A 21,165-nucleotide genomic window follows, 5' to 3' on the forward strand; every position below is an offset into this window, starting at 1 on the left:
TTACTTAAACAGAATCACAACAGCGAAGTTATTTGTTTAGAAGATTCTAAATAAAACAAAAATTAAGATTTGAATGAATCATTCAATGAAATTAAACCATATTTAAAATGATCGGAAAATTTGCTTCTTTAAAATGTCAATTATAATTAACACACACACACACGCGCACAAGCACACAGATATATATATATAATTTATGGCCGGAACATTTAAATCTTGAGAGAGAGAGAGAGGGTTTACTAATATCAAATGGTAGACCTATGTAATTTGCTTTATGTTCTCTTTGTTTTATTTTTATTATGCAGAGCTATACATTCACCGTACGCTGTCAGGACTCGACCATATTGATTATAAAGCCAATGTATTTGTTAAATACAGTGTAGTGTTTTTTACTCGAAGACCACACACAACAAGAGGTGCCATAATATTTACAACTAACTGTGGATCAGTATTCCTTACGTGTACAGTACTGTTTAGGCAAATACTGTGTGTCATGTAACCTCTATGGTTCGTTTAGATACGTCCTTGCTTTGCAGGGTATATAAATGTAGCGCACCTATAAGCACGACCTGAATGTAGCCCGTATAATTGAAAGCCAACTGCGTCTCAGTTTTGGTTATCGTGCGATGATATTGTTCTGACAGATTATGACTATGTCCTCCAAGCCGTAGGACTGGTATTGGTTTCTGCAGAGGTTATAAGTCAGTCGATCTCTGACAAAAAAGGAAGAGACGAAAGCATATTATGGGCTGTTCATCATCAAAATCACCTGTTGTGTCAACAAAGGTTGAACGTGACCAGGGGAAGGTAAGAAAACATAGGGCGTCACACGATATATTTAAATCCTGATTTATAGTTTATTTGTTTTGGGGTTTTTTCTTCGTTTTTTGTGAGGGTGGGTGTGTGTTTGCTTGTTTGTTGGTTTGTTTGTATATTTGTTTGTCTGTGTTCTTGTTTGCTTGTTTGTTTTGTTCTCTTTCCTTAATAAAGTAGAGTCAACAAAGAGAGACATCGCTGTACTTCATTGTCTCTTTTACAAACTTCTCTGCCTAATGAGAGATATTTGTTTAGAAGATTCTAAATAAAACAAAAATTAAGATTTGAATGAACCATTCAATTGCTCACTTGTTTTATATTCATCTGCCTAACATGCTCTGACTATGCTGATAAATATTATTCTTCCAAGAAATCTTGTTTAAAACTAGTTTCTATGCATTAAATGTTATCTCTAATAACGTATTTGTCTTCCAAAAGTGCCTCAAATCCATTTAAAGTTCGTTGGGTCAGTATTCATAGGCTTACAAAGTCGTTTTCTTCCCTATTCATTAGTTTTCTGAAGTCTCTTAGATATTATCCTGTTCCGCAGAATCATCGTTAATCTCTTTACTATTTTAAGCTGAGAAATTGGCATAAGCGGTGTAAATTAATGTAGAATAAAGTTCGAATACGATTTTGCACAAAACACTCGATAATCGACATAAATAAAGTTTTAATGGACTGAATTTACCTCCCTAATTTCCTAAAAAAACACAAAAAGTGCTTTATGGGTATCCCCCGAAGGTGTGTTGTTTGTTATATTCAAATAAAGAATTTCGATCAACAATTTCTCTGATTACATTTTTGATGGGGTATTTATAGTTTTCTAGTGTTTTCTATAGGGTTGATCATCCGAGCTAGGTTTCCTTCACCTTACTCGAAATCTCTTCCCTAGAATTTATTTGTGACCTTTGCTAGAGGTCTCCTAAGTGCCATGTTTGCTATGTGTGTTTTGCTATATTGTGTGAGTGCTATATATAGTTTTCGTGTCGGGACAGCGGTATTCTTCAATCACCCCAGTTGTCATACTGACCTATATTTTTATTATGTATAATATAAGTATAATTTCGAATTTCGACGAGTGAGTGGTACGTTAATTATGATTAGAAAAAGAAAACCTATTGTTTTATGTGTATGATCATGTGTGTCACTCCTCTTATAATTTGTTCTTAAAATGAGGTGGCTGTACTCGAGTTAGGGTCCATACTTTTTTTATTTAGTTGTATATCTCTAGACTCGAGTTTGGCCCGCTCTTAATTTAGGTTATTAGCCAAAGTGTTCCAAATGTTTTTTATTTAACTATACAGTACGGGAGCTGTATAGTGTTAAGAGGAAATATAGATAGTTAGAAGGGTTTGAAAGGGTTCCTAATCCCTCTATTTATGTTATGTTTGCATGTGTATGTTCGTGTTCTATGTGGGATGTTTTTCTTAGGCTCTTTCATGGGCCTGTCCACTTCGCGTAGAGCCATGTGATATAGCCACATGGCGTCATTACCTCGCACTTACCCCATATAGTTGCCCTGTCCCATCCCTCTTAAAGGGAAATGCTGAAGTAATTAAAGTATTACTTAACAGAGTTCTCATTAAATTATATATTATATTATATTATATTATAGTTTAGCTTGAAGATAGACTTTCGTTTCTATGCTAATATTTAATTTTTGTTTATGGCACTTATTTTTTCTTTGTTTCCTCCAGGGTAAATGGGTGGGATCGGGGCCCCGGTCCGCATTTGCGTAGCGCCCGTACTTAGGCGTTATACCAGTGTCTCTTTCCCACCCCTCCCCTGTTAGGTAGCCCTGGCAGGCTATCGACCTATTGTGACAACCTGCCCACAGGCCATCAAAGTAGCCGTTATGTAATTTGTTATTTTATATAAGGATTTTTTTTAACAAAAATTTCCATTTAGATAGAGTATATGGTTCCTCCGGTACCTTTCTCTTTTTTTATTTCCAAAATGACTTCTAGCCTATGCTTTGCGTCTTTTCTCATAGCACCATTGTAGGTATTTTACTAAAGGGTTTTTTCTTACACAGCGGACATTTTGGCGATACTCTGATCATATGCCGTCGCACTGCCACCTCTCCTGTCAACCACGCATTGTGCATGTATTTGAAGCAGAGGCTTTGAATTTTTAGGGAGCCTAGTTTCGCCCAGTGCCCCCATGCTCTATCCCAATTTATATGTGTATTTTCTTGCTCCACCTTAGATCTTACCATTTTTGTATTTTGTTCTCTTAACAATTTATACATCAGTTTTTCATCTTGTTCCCATAGACCCCTCTCATCCCTGTATTTAATTAACAAGCCTTTAATATATTTAAATTTGTTTGGTATTTCCAGCTTTTTCATTAGTTTATTATTCTTATAGATATATCCCCTATTTCGCATTGTAAACCCAAACCAGTATATGCATAACTCTTCCCAGGCCGATTTTGGTTCTGAGCTTAGTATTTTGAATCTATTATACAATTTACCCATTTAATTGATATTGGATTCGGTAATCCAGTGTATCTTAAAATTCCATATATAGTTTATAATACTGTTATCTATTTTTTATAGTTTCTTGTTGTTTATATATATGGATTTTAAAATAAAAGTAATGTTCGCATACATATAAGTTTCGGCCACTTGGGCTCGCTCCATTAGACAAAGTGGCATAAGTGCCCAGATATCTACATTCCTTTCTACTTTGTTTCTTATATTTTTGCAGTTTTCTTGTTCCTCTCCTTTTCCAAAAAAAAGATCCCTAATGCTTTCACTCGATATTTTATTAAATGCGGGGTTAGTACGGGTGATTTCCCCGCCAGTTGCCTATTTTTAATATTTCAGTTTTATCATGGTTTATTTTTGACCCTGATGCTTTACCGAATTTCTCATATTCCTTTTCAAGGTGCTTAAATGAGTTTGGGGTTCTTATAAAGTTTGTACAATCATCAGCTTGTTAGAGCATTTCTATATTTTCCATTATATTTGGGATTTGAATACCATCTACACTTTTGTTTATCCTTATTTTTATGCTCAGAATTTCAATTCCTATTACGTATAAAAGTATTGATAGTGGGCAACCTTGCCTCACCGATCTTTTAATGTCAAATTTTCCTATGGTAGCGCCATTTACCTGTACTTTTGCAGTGATTTCTTTCTACAGGATTTTAGTCCACGTTTGGAAATTTTTTCCAAAACCAAATTTCTCTTATACATTTTGTACATAGTTTTGTTTCAATCTGTCAAAGGCTTTTTCTTGGTCAAAAAGTACCATGGCACCTTTTGGCCCGTTTCTTGTAAGCAATCAACAATGGTTATTATACTTAGAATATTATTTTGTATGTCTCTACCTTCCGCCCCGCATGTCTTATTATAATTAATTATTTTACCCATTCTCTTTTAACTCTATTAGCTAGAACTTTACTTAAAATTTTATAATTTATATTTAGGAGGGAGATGGGCCTCCGATTTTTTAAATCCTGCCTCTCCCCCTTCCCTTTGTATATTAATGTAATGATTCCCTCCCTCATTGATTAAGTCATTGTTTCATTTCTTAAGAGTATATTATTATATAACCAATCTAGAATGGACGACAACTCACTTTGGAATTTTTGATAGAATTCCGCAGTGAGTCCATCTCCACCTGGGGATTTCTTCTTAGATAGTTGGTTTATAGTTTGTTTAATTTCTTGTGTGGAGATGAAATCATCACATAGGAGTTTATGTTCTGGCGATATCCTCTCACATGGCATTCCTTCTAAATAATTTTTCTATAATATCTTCTTCGATTTCTTGTGATTTGTACAGGTTGCTATAAAATTCCCTGATGTAACCTAAAATATCTGTTTTCCCCGATATTGTTCTCTCCCCATCCCTAAAATTTTCTACATGTTTTTCCCCTCCTCTCCTTAATTCTCCTCCTTTATATAGCCCTTTTGCCTTTTTATATATTTTTGTAAATTTGCCGGCTCTAATTTCTCTGCCATTCTTTTCCTCATTTAGGATTATGTTTTGTCTATCATTTAGTTTTTGTTTTTCATCTTCAGTTACATTTTTGTCTAGTCTTCTTTTTATAGATTCTTTCTCCATTTTTTGCTTTCCTCTCCTTATAGACGAGTAGCTGATGGCTTTCTTTATAAAAATATTTTTTAAAGTGTCCAACTCATTAATAATATCCCTATTTCCTTTATTGGTAAAGTCTTTTATAATTGCTTTTATTTCCTCTACAAATATATATATATATATATATATATATATATATATATATATATATATATATATATATATATATATATATATATATATATATATATATCCCCATAAATTTAACTGGTCATTAGCACAAAGTTCTAATGAAATCAAATTGCAGAATACGATTGAAAAGCTCAGAGAATGACCAAGGATCGAGCTGTTTATATAAGTACAATTTAGTACGCTCAGTTTTCCTGAAACAAGTAAACTCTAATCACATGTCAGTCGAGCGAATAACACATTTAAATACGCCGGTGATACATTGGAAACCATAGAATCATCAAAACTATAGAATGAAGGGAAGTCAAACATTAAAAATTGTGTGTTTGCATGTAAGATTTCCAAAATAATTGACTAATTATTAAAGTAACTTTTGTGTGTCTGCTACTCATGGATACCTGTACCACCGACTCCGTGGCATCATGTTTCGATGACGTGTTCATGCACAAGGAGATGGTATAGGGGTCTTTGCTTACTAACAAGGTCATGGGTGCCGTTGACCCGCGGACCTAGGTTTGAATTTTCGAAGAGTACGACTTAAGATCCTTTAACCTGTATGATAATGATTTATATTCGTATTTTTAAAAACAAAATTATTTTCGTATTGTCAAGCATTCTCCTTCAGAATTCAGGGATTGCACTTTACGTTTTGTTTGCTCTGTCTGTATATATATATATATATATATATATATATATATATATATATATATATATATATATATATATATATGTGTGTGTGTGTGTGTGTGTGTGTGTGTGTGTGTGTGTTCGTGAGTGCGTTTCCCTGTGTGTGTGTTCGTGTGTGTGTTCGCGTATCTCTGTGTGTGTTAATAGTAAAATATAAGTTCCTCTTCTTAACCAATATCATTTCCTTATACGGGTCCTTTTTATGTCAGGTTTTGTATTATGTTACTGATTTTCTCGTTTATTTACCTAAGAAATATACAGGCCCTTTTATACAGGTAAGATAATTCTCACATATCAGATAGATTTGTTTAATCTCTCCACTGAACAATACGTCATACACAAATACAAATACCTAATTCCATAAGCGCACTAGACATTCAATGCATAATACAGGCCATGCATGTATATATAGATAACACTGTTAATCAATATAAGATTAATTTTACACTGGACTAGTTCTCGGTGTTCAACCTTGGTGGAATCGTTTTTAAAACACGCCTTTTATTAGTCTAATTCTATATTAAAGTCACTTCTATGCTCTCTGTACAGGTGTATTTTCAATTATATTTTCAATTATAATTTTTTATCAGTCCAATGTAAGAAGTAAACAAAGTTTTCATTGTTGAAATACTTTTTAACTGATATTAAAGACAAACCTTCTTCTCCCCACCCCCAATGCTGTTTTGGACGTACGTGCAGTAAGAGAATGCACAGGTCTTTGTCCATCTGTCTATCTAAATGTCCATTATCACTTCCTCTTATTCACGTTAGCTTAGGTTTTAAATCATCTACAGTTGCCAAATGCTGTGAATGGTTTGTATTCGTATTAAGGGAGGACCGAATTAAGGATTCAACTTTAAGGTAAAATATCCATTTTTGGTGACTGACAGAAGGAAAACCGTTTCTGCACAATGTCATCATTTGTATGATATACCTGGACAGAACTTTGTGCATAGCTTACGGTTGAGGTAAGAGTCAAAAGATGTCAAGGTCACTTTGACGGAAAGGACAAGCATGTCTTCCATACAATAACATTATTTCTGTATCATAGTCCTACAATAAAACTGTGGATGCATTTCAGTTGGAGCATGGAACAATTTTATCAATTTAGGACTCAGTGAAACAGTTCAGCGACTGAAAAACAGGACTGGCCTTAGGAAAAGGTGAACAACAATATTAGGCATACAAATGCAACTCCACAGGCCGGGCCCCGCTGACTGCGTGACGCCTTGGACCTCGAAAACTATAAGTTTGGGACTATTGAAAGAATAAATGGTTCTATACAAAATATTCTGCACCGAACCATGCAGCTTCATTAAAGTTTTTGGATGACTTGCACGTTGGATAAGAACACGCCTATTGAGCTTGTTGTTAACAGATCAAAGTTAAAGATCTCTTTAACTAAAAAAGACGAATGTTTCTTGCATTTTAATTTTAGTTATGGAGACAAAAAAACGGCCAGTCAACGAAATGAAATTAACTTGGTAAATGCAGTGTCTACCCTGTGGACAAAATTATAATAGCGTGTTATTCGGCTTCGGCAGGGTGACAGCAACCTTAGAATAATTGAGAAATGTATCATTTATGTTGTATTCAACATCTATTATTTTTTTGGTTGTGTAAACATGTTTATGGTCATTAATTGGCTTTAATATAAAGTTAAGTATAACAACGATCCCCAAGAAGCTAAAAATATCCGATGTTTACACTCCAGTGCTGGGAAAGAGATAAATATTTATGGACGACGAAACAGAAAAAGGTCTTTCTGTGAGACACAGTTTGGTATAGACGATGTGTATGTCCCATGACGGACATAATGACATTTGAATATATCTTTGCATTGATTTTAAGCATCCCTTGCGGTAAGACCAAGTGCGCTTTTGTTATGGTCATGCATTCGTCTTGTGACGTGTGTCAATTGCCAGTTAATAACTGTGTTACCACACAGTAAACCATATTTCCGATGAAACCTGTTTTTAAAATCAGACTTGAAATATTATATTCCATCACTTAGGTCTTAAATAGGTTGCGATTATGAGCAAAATGTATGCCTATTAATGAGTTGATTTTGCATCTGACTGGGTTACCTTGTTACCTCGCTGGAAGTTAAATAGGTTAAGATATATATATTCCTATGGCATGTTGATACTGGACAGTTTCAATAACGAAGGATATCCCTGAATATTAACGAGGCGTGTCTTTCATGTGGTTCAGAGAACTTGTTACCACTATGGAAGCCATACTGTGATCCAGTTGTTAGAAAATTTGAATATGGGCTTATATTTTAAAGATCCTAAAGAGTTTGATAAGAAGCAAGATAGATGAATATTAATGAACTGAATTTGTTACCACTCTGGAAGCCATATGTTTGACCTGATTGTTTTTGACTAAAATATAAACTATTATGATCAAGATCGGACATTATTTCAATACTGCCTGGGATCCGCGATTACTAATGATGTGATTTTGCATGGTATTGGTTGATCTTGCTTACCAGTCCAGAGACTAGCTCTGATCCGCTGATGATTGGAATTCGCAAATGAGATCAAATCATCAGTACCCAGAAGGTGCGTAACTCTGAGGTAAGTGAGATCATTCTCTCCTCTCAAAGGTCCACTCAGTATGAAAATAGTCTGTAGCCTCTCATCGAAAACTACCATATAAAGTTTCGAAGGTACGCAACAGTTGCATTGATAGTTCATTTATCAATTGCAACTTTCTCTGATGTCAGTCATACGTTTCTGTTGATATTAGTTCCACATTATTATATCATTTCTGGTTGTTACAATGGATTTTAGGCCATGGCTGATTATCATTTTGTGTACACAAAGTTTCCAAAGAAATTTATCGCTGAGCTTTAGGAAGTCCGCTCGAATCTGGTAATTTATTTTGGGCCCTCTGAATCGTGTGTGGGAGGGGGGGACACTCACGGCACCCATCCCCTCCTTGCATTAACGGGGTACAATATCAATGGAACTGATTACTCTGGCCTATCAAAGTATAATCTTTCGTATGCGTCAATATACAACATGGAAATTCCAACCCAGAGGTGTTTGTTCGCATGTGTTTTTATGTAAAAGATTCGTTACTGCTGGTGTACATCATGTTTATATTGATTAGTATGCTCTGTCTGTGACTGGCCTCGTCCACCATCATGCATGTCAGTAGTTGTTCGTTCTCATTTCTCAATTCTTTGGGGGAAGATGCATGTCCTGACATGTGTAAACATTTTATATCATCAATATCAATATCAATGACAAAGCCAAAAAGCAGCATCTTGGTGGCCCATTTTAATGTTAAAGTTGGGTTTCCTTTTGTTTCAAGTTAGTTTCATTATTCAAATATTCATGGTTGATATCTATTTCAGTGACATAAGAATCGAATGCGTTGGGTGTTTTGTTAAGCGCATGTTGAACGTGATTCTTTTTCCCTTAGTCCCATACAGCGGACGGGCGCTAAATGCTCTCTCTGGGATGTTTCAAATGTACAAAATCAAAGCTGCAAGACTCATGCAGCAGATAGACACAGAATCCTATATGTGAAGCATTGTAAGCTTTAAAACTAATGGGTGTCCTAGAATGCGTTGGATTATTACTTTCTTGAACAATGTCAATTGAATTATTATAATGATACAAATCTTTCAAATACCACCACGAATAATGAAAACCAAAAATATTACGGCGATTTTGATTTTACGAAGAATATAAATTCTCGTGGATTCATTTTTTTCCACTCTTTTATTTACTTTTAAGCTTGAAGCCCATTAACGAGTCAGAACTGGAAGTCAAACTTTTATTTCCGTCTTGAAAAGTATAGGACATTTTAAAGTGTATCGATGTCTCTGTGTAAACGTAGAGAATCGAAATATTTGAAAATGGTTACATTTTGACGAATGACCTCTGTTTATCCTGGTCTGAAATGACAAAACTTTACTTTTATTTTTTTGACGTTATCCCCTGGAATAATTTCCTGAACAATCAATACTCACAATGTATATTTGTAATACTTTGCTGTTAAAAATACTTGTAAAAGAAAATGTTTACCCAATTTATTAGAACATTATATAAAATTTTAAAAAATGCACTGCCCTGCTTGCACTAAAACATAATCACTTTTTGACCAGTATTGAGGTTCTGTTTTTGCGGTATTATTTTCAACAACCTTGGACAACTTTAATCTCACATGATAAGAACATAATTTACTATGAGTGCAGCTGATGATTGTGTGTATGTTTATGTTTGCATCTTTATTAAACACACGTTTTAAGTACCAAACATGGTTGCAATCATATCAGACATTTAGTATTTTTGTACTGTCCATATTCTCTCAAACGAATGTTCCTACATCAACAGTCGAATGGAGATTTTGATACTTTAAATTGTTTTCTTCTGAAGTAATTTAAAGAACATATGACTAGTAAAACTTGAACAATTTGATCTCAATAAACCAGTTGGAAAAATCTAGAGAGTAGATTCAGTTACTTAACAATCTGGGTTCAAAATTAACAACTTTCGTTATCTCATAACGGGACGAGATGGAACACAACATAACTAATCAATAATCAGGTTTTACAAAAGTATCGCCTGGATGTTATTTTCTCGAAAACGCAATACGAAAAGCCATATTCGTAATACTCCACTGTGAAATATCGAAACAACACTGACCAAGATTTTTAATTGACCTTGACAGAAGATTTTATAAACATTAAAAATGCAATGCTCTGGTTGCATTTCAAAACTGTCACTTTCTGTCCACTAATGAGGTTCTACACTTACAAACAAAAACACATCCAATCTCTTACACAATTGTTATCTTATATGATCCCGAATAGACTTTTCTCTGAGTGTAGCTGGTAATTGTAGCGTATCGTTACGTAAGACATATTCTGCATCTTTATACATCCACCTTATTAACGATCAAATTTAGCTTGAAAATTAGTTGAATTTCGACATTTTCGTCGTGTCCATGTTCTAACAAATGAATTTTGATACACCGTACAATGATATGAATATTTAGGTACCTTAATCATGCTTTGTCCATACGAAATGTGTTGAAAATCTCACTTACGAAACTTTAAATAAGTCATGTGAAAACCTTAGCAAACATTATGATGAGGGAGGATCACTGTTAGCGATTTGTTTCACATTAGAACCCCTGAGCTGGACATATGCATCATTATGTCCGTATTGAATGCTAGATAAAACTGGTTCACTCCAATATTGGCATTCTAGAGGTGAATTTGCGGGACCTGGTGTAAATTATTCATATCAAATCTCGAAAATTTTGGTCTAAATTAGTTAAGATCTTTATCAAAGTTCTAAATCAATGGTTATATATTTTATTATTAATATACGATGTATATTCTATTTTACATTGTTCTTTGTTTGCATTTACTTTGTATATCGGAAGTACACTCGAGGGTTTACAACTTTCAGTATTTCTTTCCAAATTTGATAGGTATGATACTGGAATCATGCAACGTCACATCTTCAAAACTAAATCTAAATAATTGTATGTATTGTGACATTTCATTGGATCCATGTGTAAATCACCATAACTGTGAATAAATAACACCTTGAAGTTAAAATATTGAGCAGCTAATGTTACCAGTAACATTATCGCAAAATGCAAGTTGGAATAATGAAATCAATGTCATATGTTGTCATATCAGAGCATTGCAGTGATGACTTATATGACAATATATGGCGCCGTTACATCTCGCACAAAAAGACATATCTGTCAGAGTTCGATATATTACATAATCTACTAACGGAAGACATTCCGACGAATCCCTCTATTCCAGCCAAAAGCCCTGGTACTCTATCAATTAAGTGCCAGGGGAAAAAAGACAATCATTATTTATTGAGCCTGCAATCTTGATCCATCTATATTGCTGATATCGCTTTTAGTTTGACCCAAACGTTTTCATTTGCTATTTTTCAAAATTTGATTTTATTTCTTGAGGTTTGTAAAACGTATTTTTGCTAGCTGAAATATTTTGCACAGTTTGTGTACCACCTGCAACAGCGCAATCTCTCTCTCTCGTAAGCTTAATTCACGGAATATTCTTCTGTCACCCCAGTGTGAAACATTTTGTACGGGCACATGTCTAGCAGAATTGGAGCAGACAGTGTGTTAAGTGATTTACTTAATTCAAATTTTATAATGCCCTGAATTTTTCGTATCGGAACCATTTCAAAAAATCAACAATGACTCTTAAATGTTAGTTTTAAAGGAAAGGTTTTGCTAACTATACAATTCAACAAAAACTGTCATTTAATAAATTAAATATCCAAAATCAGTTTGATTTAATAGCATTATTACGAATAAAGATGTTCATTTTAAAATAGTGTTTTATTGCTTTGAACAAAGAATGAAAAATATATTAACATCACAGGGCGTTCATTTCGTCTCACATACTGTTCCAACATTCTTGTTATGTAAATGTTTCCTAAGTGCCTTTTCCTGTCGCGTGATATCGTCTTAAGACGCAAATATACATAATCAGCGCTATAGGCATTCAACATATTGTTCCTAAGCAAACAAGGCGTCGGGCATTTGTCATGCTGACAATTTATTTTTTTCAGGGAGCTATCTCGACAACACAGGTCCCTGATTTCATATATATGGGTCTCAAAATACCGCAGTTGGTAAACATGATTGAAAGAGCTGTTAAAAGCCTGGTACATGTTACTCTTTGGGAGAGTGTTGATTTTTTTGCCTGCTTAATTTATGCTCTAACGTGTTGACTAAAAATTATACAGGAGTTTTAAATGCAGATGTCTTATAACAATGAAATCTGTTTACTGCTTTTTTCTGATGTGTTTTGTGTACCTGAGCACAAAAGTAGCTCCAGTCCAGACATATATAAATTAATGAAGATTTTTTATAATAGTAATATCCTGGTCTCAAGGATAACACTAGCTATTAGTTAAATACTGCAAGTGGTTTATCAATGTATTAATAATTTTTATATTAGCTCGCAATCAAATATCAAATAACATCAACCGAGGTTAAATTGACGAGACGTCATTATTTCCAATTGCCGTGAAGGGGTTATTGAATAAAGCTGAATCTTGCTACAGAGTAACATTTTCGTAACTTAGCGCCACTATTTGACGCCTGTAAATTATACAATTCAAAAAACCAAATACAAGGAAGTACTTTTCCTTACGCTACCATAGATCAGTGAAAACACGATCTTAAACCTGATTTCCCCTGTAGCTCTGCACCATATTGATCATCAAAGCAACAGTAAAAGGCGTATCCAGATGGCGTGAAGGGGTTATTGAATAAAGCTGAATCTTGCTACAGAGTAACAAATAAAAAAAAAATACGCAAACAGGTAGGAAGCTTTAAAACGTGTATACAAGACTCACTTACAGCGTATTTTAGGATGTCGATGGAAAGGATATGCATTTATTGTCGCAAATGCGAAGAATTCCTGCAGCTGGATTGACCAATTATAACTGATAAATAAATACAGTATGCAGTCAAATCTATTTCTAGCAGAGAAATCATTATTTCACGTAGAAGCGTTACAATTAATTGATATTTTAAATTGATAACTAAATAAATTTTTATGTAAGCCCGTAATAGCTGCATTTTCATACTTATCAAATGTACAGGAAGACAGTAACAGTATCGTTTCTATTTCGCATTATCTTTATTTAGCGTAATTTATATTTGCAATTTCGTAGAAATGTTTCAATTTCCAAAATGACTAAGCAATCTGAGCTTTTTTTTGTTGCTTCATTCTTTTTAAGTTACGAGACAGTACACGAATAGTCTAGATTTATTATCCAAGTATTGTTCAAGAAAAACGTGTATCAATTTTAGAGCGATTCCAGTGTTGAAGCCCCACCACATGGGCCAAAGACCAAGAAGCAGAATATTGTACCAGAACAATCCGTCTCCAAGAACATCAATGACAAAGATCTCACGGTAGACGCGGTTGTTCACAGTGCTGAAGTTCCACCACATCCTCCAAAGACTAAGAAGCGAGATATCGTACCGGACCCAACAATCTTCAAGGATATCGATGAGCATGCTCTTAAGGTGGGTGCAATCTTAATCTATAACGAATAAAATCTGAACACGTTGTGTTTATAAGTCGCATATTAGAAAAATGGAACTAGGTCCGGTATTCTTTGGTACCAGCCCTGCGGAGAAGACATCTATTTCCCAAGTCTAAAAATACATAATTCCACCGCGACCACCATCACCACAACTAAAACAAACCTTGAGATTGGTAGACCTGAGTAAGCCACATGTTCAAAACTATTTAACTCTAAACTCCATGCAGAATTCAGCGATAGTTTATCTAAAATTTCACCGGTTTAGTGAATGAGGCAAATTGCCACGTGATATCCAAGTGCGATATATATATATATATATATATATATATATATATATATATATATATATATATATATATATATATATATATATATATATATTTACGTAGATAGATGCTGCGTCTTGTGTGTGCACAGAGGGACATGAATATTGATAGTGAGTTATTATTATCAAGCTAAATATATTCAGAAATATTGTAATAAGTCAAAGGGATCTTTTAACCGAGCGAATTCAACCCTAGAATGGTTCCTGTCTGAAGTCACCTGTTTTCCCATGATTTTCAAGGACTTCTCTATAACTACTGGTTAAACTTGAAATTTCATCGCGCCCAGACTATAAATACTTTTCCTCTAGTCAATTCATGACCACAAATATCACAACTACACATTTATATCACAACTTCACAACTGCCTGCCAATCTCACAATTCCATGGGTTCCCCTTGTAACATTTTCGTAACTTAGCGCCACTATTTCACGCCTGTAAATTATACAATTCAAAAACCAAAAACAAGGCAATACTTTCCCTACGCTACCATAGATCAGTGAAATCACTATCTTAAACTTCATTTCGCCTGTACCTCTACACCTTATTTATCATCAAAGCATCAGTAAAAGGCGTATCCAGATGGCGTGAAGGGGTTATTAAATAAAGCTGAATCTTGCTACAGAGTAACAAATAAAAAATTACACAAACAGGTAGGAAGCTTTTAAACGTGTATAAAAGAGTCACTTCCAGCGTATTTTAGGATGTCGATGGAACGGATATGCATTTATTGTTGCAAATGCGAAGAATTCCTGCAGCTGGATTGACCAGTTATAACTGATAAATAAATACAGTATGCAGTCAAATCTATTTCTAGCAGAGAAATCATTATTTCACGTAGAAGCGTTACAATTAATTGATATTTTAAATTGATAACTAAATAAATTTTTATGTAAGCCCGTAACAGCTGTATTTTCATACTTATCAAATGTACAGGAAGACAGTAACAGTATCGTTTCTATTTCGCATTATCTTTATTTAGCGTAATTTATATTTGCAATTTCGTAGAAATGTTTCAATTTCCAAAATGACTGAGCAATCTGGGCCTTTTTTTTTTACTTCATTCTATTTATGTTACGAGACATTACGCGAATAGTCTAGATTTATTATCCAAGTATTGTTCAAGAAAAACGTGTATCAATTTTAGAGCGATTCCAGTGTTGAAGCCCCACCACATGGGCCAAAGACCAAGAAGCAGAATATTGTACCAGAACAATCCGTCTCCAAGAACATCAATGACAAAGATCTCACGGTAGACGCGGTTGTTCACAGTGCTGAAGTTCCACCACATCCTCTAAAGACTAAGAAGCGAGATATCGTACCGGACCCAACAATCTTCAAGGATATCGATGAGCATGCTCTTAAGGTGGGTGCAGTCTTAATCTATAACGAATAAAATCTGAACACGTTGTGATTATAAGTCGCATATTAGAAAAATGGAACTAGGTCCGGTATTCTTTGGTACCAGCCCTGCGGAGACGACATCTATTTCCCAAGTCTAAAAATACATAATTCCACCGCGACCACCACCACCACAACTAAAACAAACCTTGAGATCGGTAGACCTGAGTAAGCCACATGTTCAAAACTGTTTAACTCTAAACTCCATGCAGAATTCAACGATAGTTTACCTAAAATTTCACCGGTTTAGTGAATGAGGCAAATTACCACGTGATATCCAAGTGCGAGATATATATATATATATATATATATATATATATATATATATATATATATATATATATATATATAGATAGATAGATAGATAGATAGATAGATAGATAGATGCTGCGTGCTGTGTATGCACAGAGGGACATGAATATTGATAGCGAGTTATTATTATCAAGCTAAATATATTCAGAACTACTGAAATAAGTCAAAGGGATCTCTTTACCGAGCGAATTCAACCCTAGTATGGTTCCCGTCTGAAGTCACCTGTTTTCCCATGATTTTCAAGGACTTTTCTATAACTACTGGTTAAACTTGAAATTTCATCGCGCCCAGACTATAAATACTTTTCCTCTAGTCAATTCATGACCACAAATATCACAACTACACATTTGTATCACAACTTCACAATTGCCTGTCAATCTCACAATTCCATGGGTTCTCCTTGTAACATTTTCGTAACTTAGCGCCACTATTTCACGCCTGTAAATTATACAATTCAAAAAACCAAATACAAGGAAATACTTTCCCTAAGCTACCATAGATCAGTGAAATCATGATCTTAAACCTCATTTCTCTTGTTCCTCTACACCATATTTATCATCAAAGCAACAGTAAAAGGCGTATCCAGATGACGGAACATCTCTTCTCTATTATTCCATGGTACAATTTACCAGTCTCAATCACACATACTGCACACGGAGCTAAAAAATCAATCCACAGAATTAGATTTTAATAGGGACTACTTGGCTCAGGGACACTAATGCGGCTCTGGCCTGAACTCACTACGAAATTAAACTATACCATCATGAAATCTCATCAACACTGAACTCTGCGACGTTGACACTAGCAAATAGCTACTTACTCGGGCTGGGGACAATCTCCCCAACACCAACTTCCCAAAATCAAACAAGTAATCACGAAAATCTAAGAAATTCTTAAAATGGAGAGCTATATGCAAATGGAGCACCCTCCAAATTTATTACGATATTTGTTGTTTTGTTCAAAAATGTGCATTTTAAAACTATAAGACGGTAAAATATTTAACATATATCAAGTGACTTGCAATACACATGTAAATTTGTCGTTACTTACATGTCACTCATAATGTTACAGACGCATTTAAACATCCCTACACATGGGGACTTCTAAGTGTAGACTGAGATGTAGTACATATTTGTCCAAACGTAACAAATTCCTATCCGTTTAAATGCAGTATAATGAAACTTTAACTTCGAATCCATAGGGAAAAACACTATCCTCTAACAACTACATATATATATATCTTACACCGTCCTACGCTGTATAAATGTATCACTTCGTATCGTAATGATAACTCTAATAGTGTCTTGAACAATCGTAAGACAACCTTGGGCTATTCCCTGTACAACTCAATATGCCGTAATGAGTCTTAACATATATTTACATAAAGATACAAGATAAAAGCTCCATTGTCTTTTATTGCAATTCTTTGAATCACATATACTAAGAATAAGTATGAATCCATCTTGTTTATGTGCCTGAACTAAAACTATAATATTCTTCGCAATAAAAGACATAACTGGATCAATATTTATTCACTATATTCAAAATTAAGAGGGAACAACGAGACATTGCAATACATAGATTTTACAGTTTTCTCATAATAAAACTTCAACTTCAATAGTGTCATTGTGCCGTTTGAGGTTTCTTTGCTCCTTTTATTACCGATTTAGGTCACAGCCTCAATCCCTAATGACTGGTCCCCATATTAGCAAGAAAGGCCACAAATGTTGTGCAACCAGTAATTATTATCATTATTTATCCACTAGATTGAAAACTGTTTTACTCGAGTTGTATTGTATCTAAATAGGTTACCCGGTTCCTTATCTGTACTCAAAGTTGTTGGTGACATTCCATTTCCGCTGACACTATTTCCAAATCAGCCGCGCTAATTCTGTAATCCTCAGTTGCCACCGAAAAAAAGTGTTTCAATCGTGTTAAGACTACTTTTGCCGCTCCACAAAGTTCTGAATAAACGAGTATTTAGAATGCAATCATATCGAAATGAATGCGATAGCTCCACCAGAGATACTGCATAATATCGACAATGCCACGACAATAATTCCGATTTGTGGGCCTATCATAGTTGTCGTGGTTGCGGTTCTAGCAACTCCAAGGCCAACAGTCCTTACTGCGGCAAGCTCACAAATAGTATATACTACCAAACACGCGTGTTTGTATTTAGCGATCAACGCGGTTTTCTTCGTGCTTTCATCTCACAGCTGCTGTTGCGCTTCGGTTATTTATTCACATAGGCAACACTGGGGCTCTAACATAGTTCTCCGATTAAGAATGCAATCGCTTTGTACAATTGCAGGGCTGGCAGGCCCTGTACGGACTCGTCAGCTTTAGTGTGTTTGCTTGTGCAATGATTCCAAACTGACCTCCAGTTTGCATTGCTACATCAGGGTGGTCACAGTGGTATATTTCTATCTGGTGCTTATCAAGATTATATTGTAGTGTATACTAGGGCACTGGTAACGCCACTCTGACGCATATATTCGACGACAAGTGGGGTAAAATCGTCGTCAGTGTTAACATTCTCTGTTAATTGGTCTAACATCCCGTCAGTAGATTCCGCAAACTCTTTTTTTTATTGCGGTTAGAATACATCACGTATATAATAAATTTAATCTTAAAAACAAGCGCCAGAGACAGTTAAGTACCCTCGCGTATGTATGTTAATTCCTTCAAACTGAATTTCATCTTTAACTATCAACGATATTGCTGACTTTTACGTAAAAGATTTTGGAAGACCGCTGTCGAATTCGTTATGGATTTTTACTTGACCACCAGTCTGATTGTTGATTAATAGTATTCCATGACTCCATCCTCTATATAATCCTCTATAATATCCTTTATAATAATAATAATAATAATAATAATAAATAAATAAATAAATAAATAAATAAATACAACCCAGACTCGCGCGCTATTAAGGTGTTATAAGTTTTAAATCAGTAAGTGCTAGCGGTGTTGGTGGTGAGGTAACATTTTGCTTCCCGTCAGTGCATGCAACGTTTTAGCAACAAGCTGACCATTTGATTTCTCATAAATTTAATATGAGCAATGACATGAACCCAAAAGATATTTTTGGTAGAGTTAAAATTTGGTCTTAAAAAGTATTTGTTCCATCCAATCAAGTTTGCAACGGAATAATTTAATAAAAATGTGGTTGCCGTCCAGACCCACCACCGTCGGCGTTAGTGCCCTTCGTTGAATAATTAACAACTTCAGCCGGTGGTGCAAGTCCTTACGAGCCAAAATACAAACAAGGTCATGGTGTCATCACGCATGAAACCCAATAATTGCCAGGTCCTAATTTCAAAATCCAGCTGACGATGCCGGTTTCGCGTGGTTGTGGCGCCATTGATGTAAGTTCGTCTTGCATAAAGTCACCAGGAAAATGCTTGACTGATTTTGCCATCGCGACTAAATCATCATTGGTCAATAGATGGATCAATGGCGTGTTCTTATGCTTTTTGTACCAGGTAATCAAAGACCTCTTCCCGATAGTATTCGACAACTTATTCGAGCTAATCGAAGACATTTGCCTTTTTCTATTCGTACACGACCACCGACTGCCTTTTGCATTGCTGTTCCGACAGCACCTAATTCCGCAGCTTTAGCAACCGCCAGAGATGCCTCTGTTAACAACGCTGGAATCGCTGCAAGAAATGGAACGATTCCACTGGTCTTTTCTTTTTGTTACCTGTGATTTGGATGATTTTTGAAAGAAATCAACGGTGGGCGATGAAGACGTTGCGTTACCAGCGCGTTTTATTCGCTGCTGTTACGTGAAGATATCTCTGCCAACGACTACACATACGGAAACAACGTTTGATCTGCATTTGAATGCAAGAACATGGTTGTATATCAGGGTCTGCATCTGTGCACTGATTTGTTGTTTCTCTCTGATATGTTTGAAACATATTGCGACACTGCCATGTACGTGTGCAAGTTAGATATCGAGCATTGCTTCACATGACCAGGAATGGCTTGAGATGCCTTGTTGTCAAAACCCAAAATCGAGTTAGAATTGCTCACCTATATTGACCAACAACTCTTTATCTAACGGTCACTTCGAGGTGGAATTTCATTGGCGAGTCACAGATATGTTGTGCAAACAACTTAAACGAGGACGGATATATCCCCACTGCTCCTAAGAGTTACATTATGTATTTAGGTACAATACACTTTATGGCTGGGCAATGATGCAAATGTTACAGGTTGGTGGGTTTTCATGGATTCATCCGATACTTATAAGATGATATAAGGGACATTCACCCTTCGTTGTAAGGCATTAAAATTGAAAATATTCTCACCACGTTGTAGTATTATTGCCGGTTTTTTTTTCACTGCTGTCACCAAAGCAGTAGTCATGGGCAATGAACATTTGTTAGTTGTTAAATTCATGCATGAAACGTCTGTATGTAAAGTTCTATGTGCACGCGTCCTCTGTCGATTAATCAGCCTGGTACGATTCATTATCCTTACATAGTGCAATATCCACTCTGAACCAATAACATCACTCGGCAACAGTAAATCAATCTGGGTTCGTCCATGTTGTCCATGATATGATTTCCATGTGGGATGGTGCAAGCGGATAAAAGCCTTTATCACATGTGAACACATTAACAGTGACATGCTCCCAATACTGGAGCAATGTACAAGTTTACAATGCCTTTAAATTACTCCACAATTTATATAACAGAAAAACATCTTATATGTGTGGCTTGTTAGGTTAATAATTCCCCTTTACTTTCTTGCACATACATATATTATTTCATATATTATATTTGCTTTGGGACTGTTACCCAAGACTGGAGAGAAGATTTTAGAAGTATATCTCCCTAGACGGAGACATATGGTAATTTGGAATATGTTTCCAAACAGGATAAATTTATAGTTCATCTATAATTATGTTATGGGTGGTTTAATCCAACATCAATAGTACCTGAAGCATTGCCATATCCATGGTTTTAGTGTTTATACTTTTATCCCAACCGCTTAGGTCGGAGTTTCAGTGTGTGAAAGCAGCTCCCATCTGTCGATGCAGACGTGTTTATATATAAATACGGCAGATAACAGAAACTCAGTCAATCAATCAAAACGCTAGAGAGCACGGTACTGAAATAACATCGCGAGTCGGAATGCAGCTGAGTTTACACGAATTAAGCATGTTAATCAAAGAATCATGAAAGATACACATTGATATTTAGCAAAGTATGCATCAAGGTAACGAAATATAAAAATATCAAGACATTGCATATTTAATGTGTTTCAAAACATACCAAAAGCGTTACAAGC

At 35.2% G+C, this 21,165-nt stretch overlaps 1 protein-coding gene across 2 annotated transcripts in view; it reads left to right on the forward strand.

Moving 5' to 3' along the window:
* The first annotated feature begins 483 nt into the window (after positions 1 to 483).
* Positions 484 to 21,165, forward strand: part of LOC149794584 (kyphoscoliosis peptidase-like) — a 32,354-nt gene continuing 11,672 nt past the window's right edge. Inside the window, exons 1-3 of one of the 2 annotated variants that reach the window (XM_089968872.1) lie at positions 485 to 807; positions 13,583 to 13,801; positions 15,293 to 15,511. In XM_089968872.1, coding sequence (XP_089824998.1) covers positions 745 to 807; positions 13,583 to 13,801; positions 15,293 to 15,511 — 501 coding nt within the window. In that variant the 5' untranslated portion in view covers positions 485 to 744. Of the gene's footprint in view, positions 808 to 13,582; positions 13,802 to 15,292; positions 15,512 to 21,165 lie in introns of both variants that reach the window. The other variant, XM_089968873.1, reaches the window with a different exon arrangement.

The sequence above is a fragment of the Sinohyriopsis cumingii genome, chromosome 8, assembly GCF_028554795.1.
Source record: "Sinohyriopsis cumingii isolate HCF-2022 chromosome 8, ASM2855479v2, whole genome shotgun sequence".
NCBI lineage: Eukaryota > Metazoa > Mollusca > Bivalvia > Unionida > Unionidae > Sinohyriopsis > Sinohyriopsis cumingii.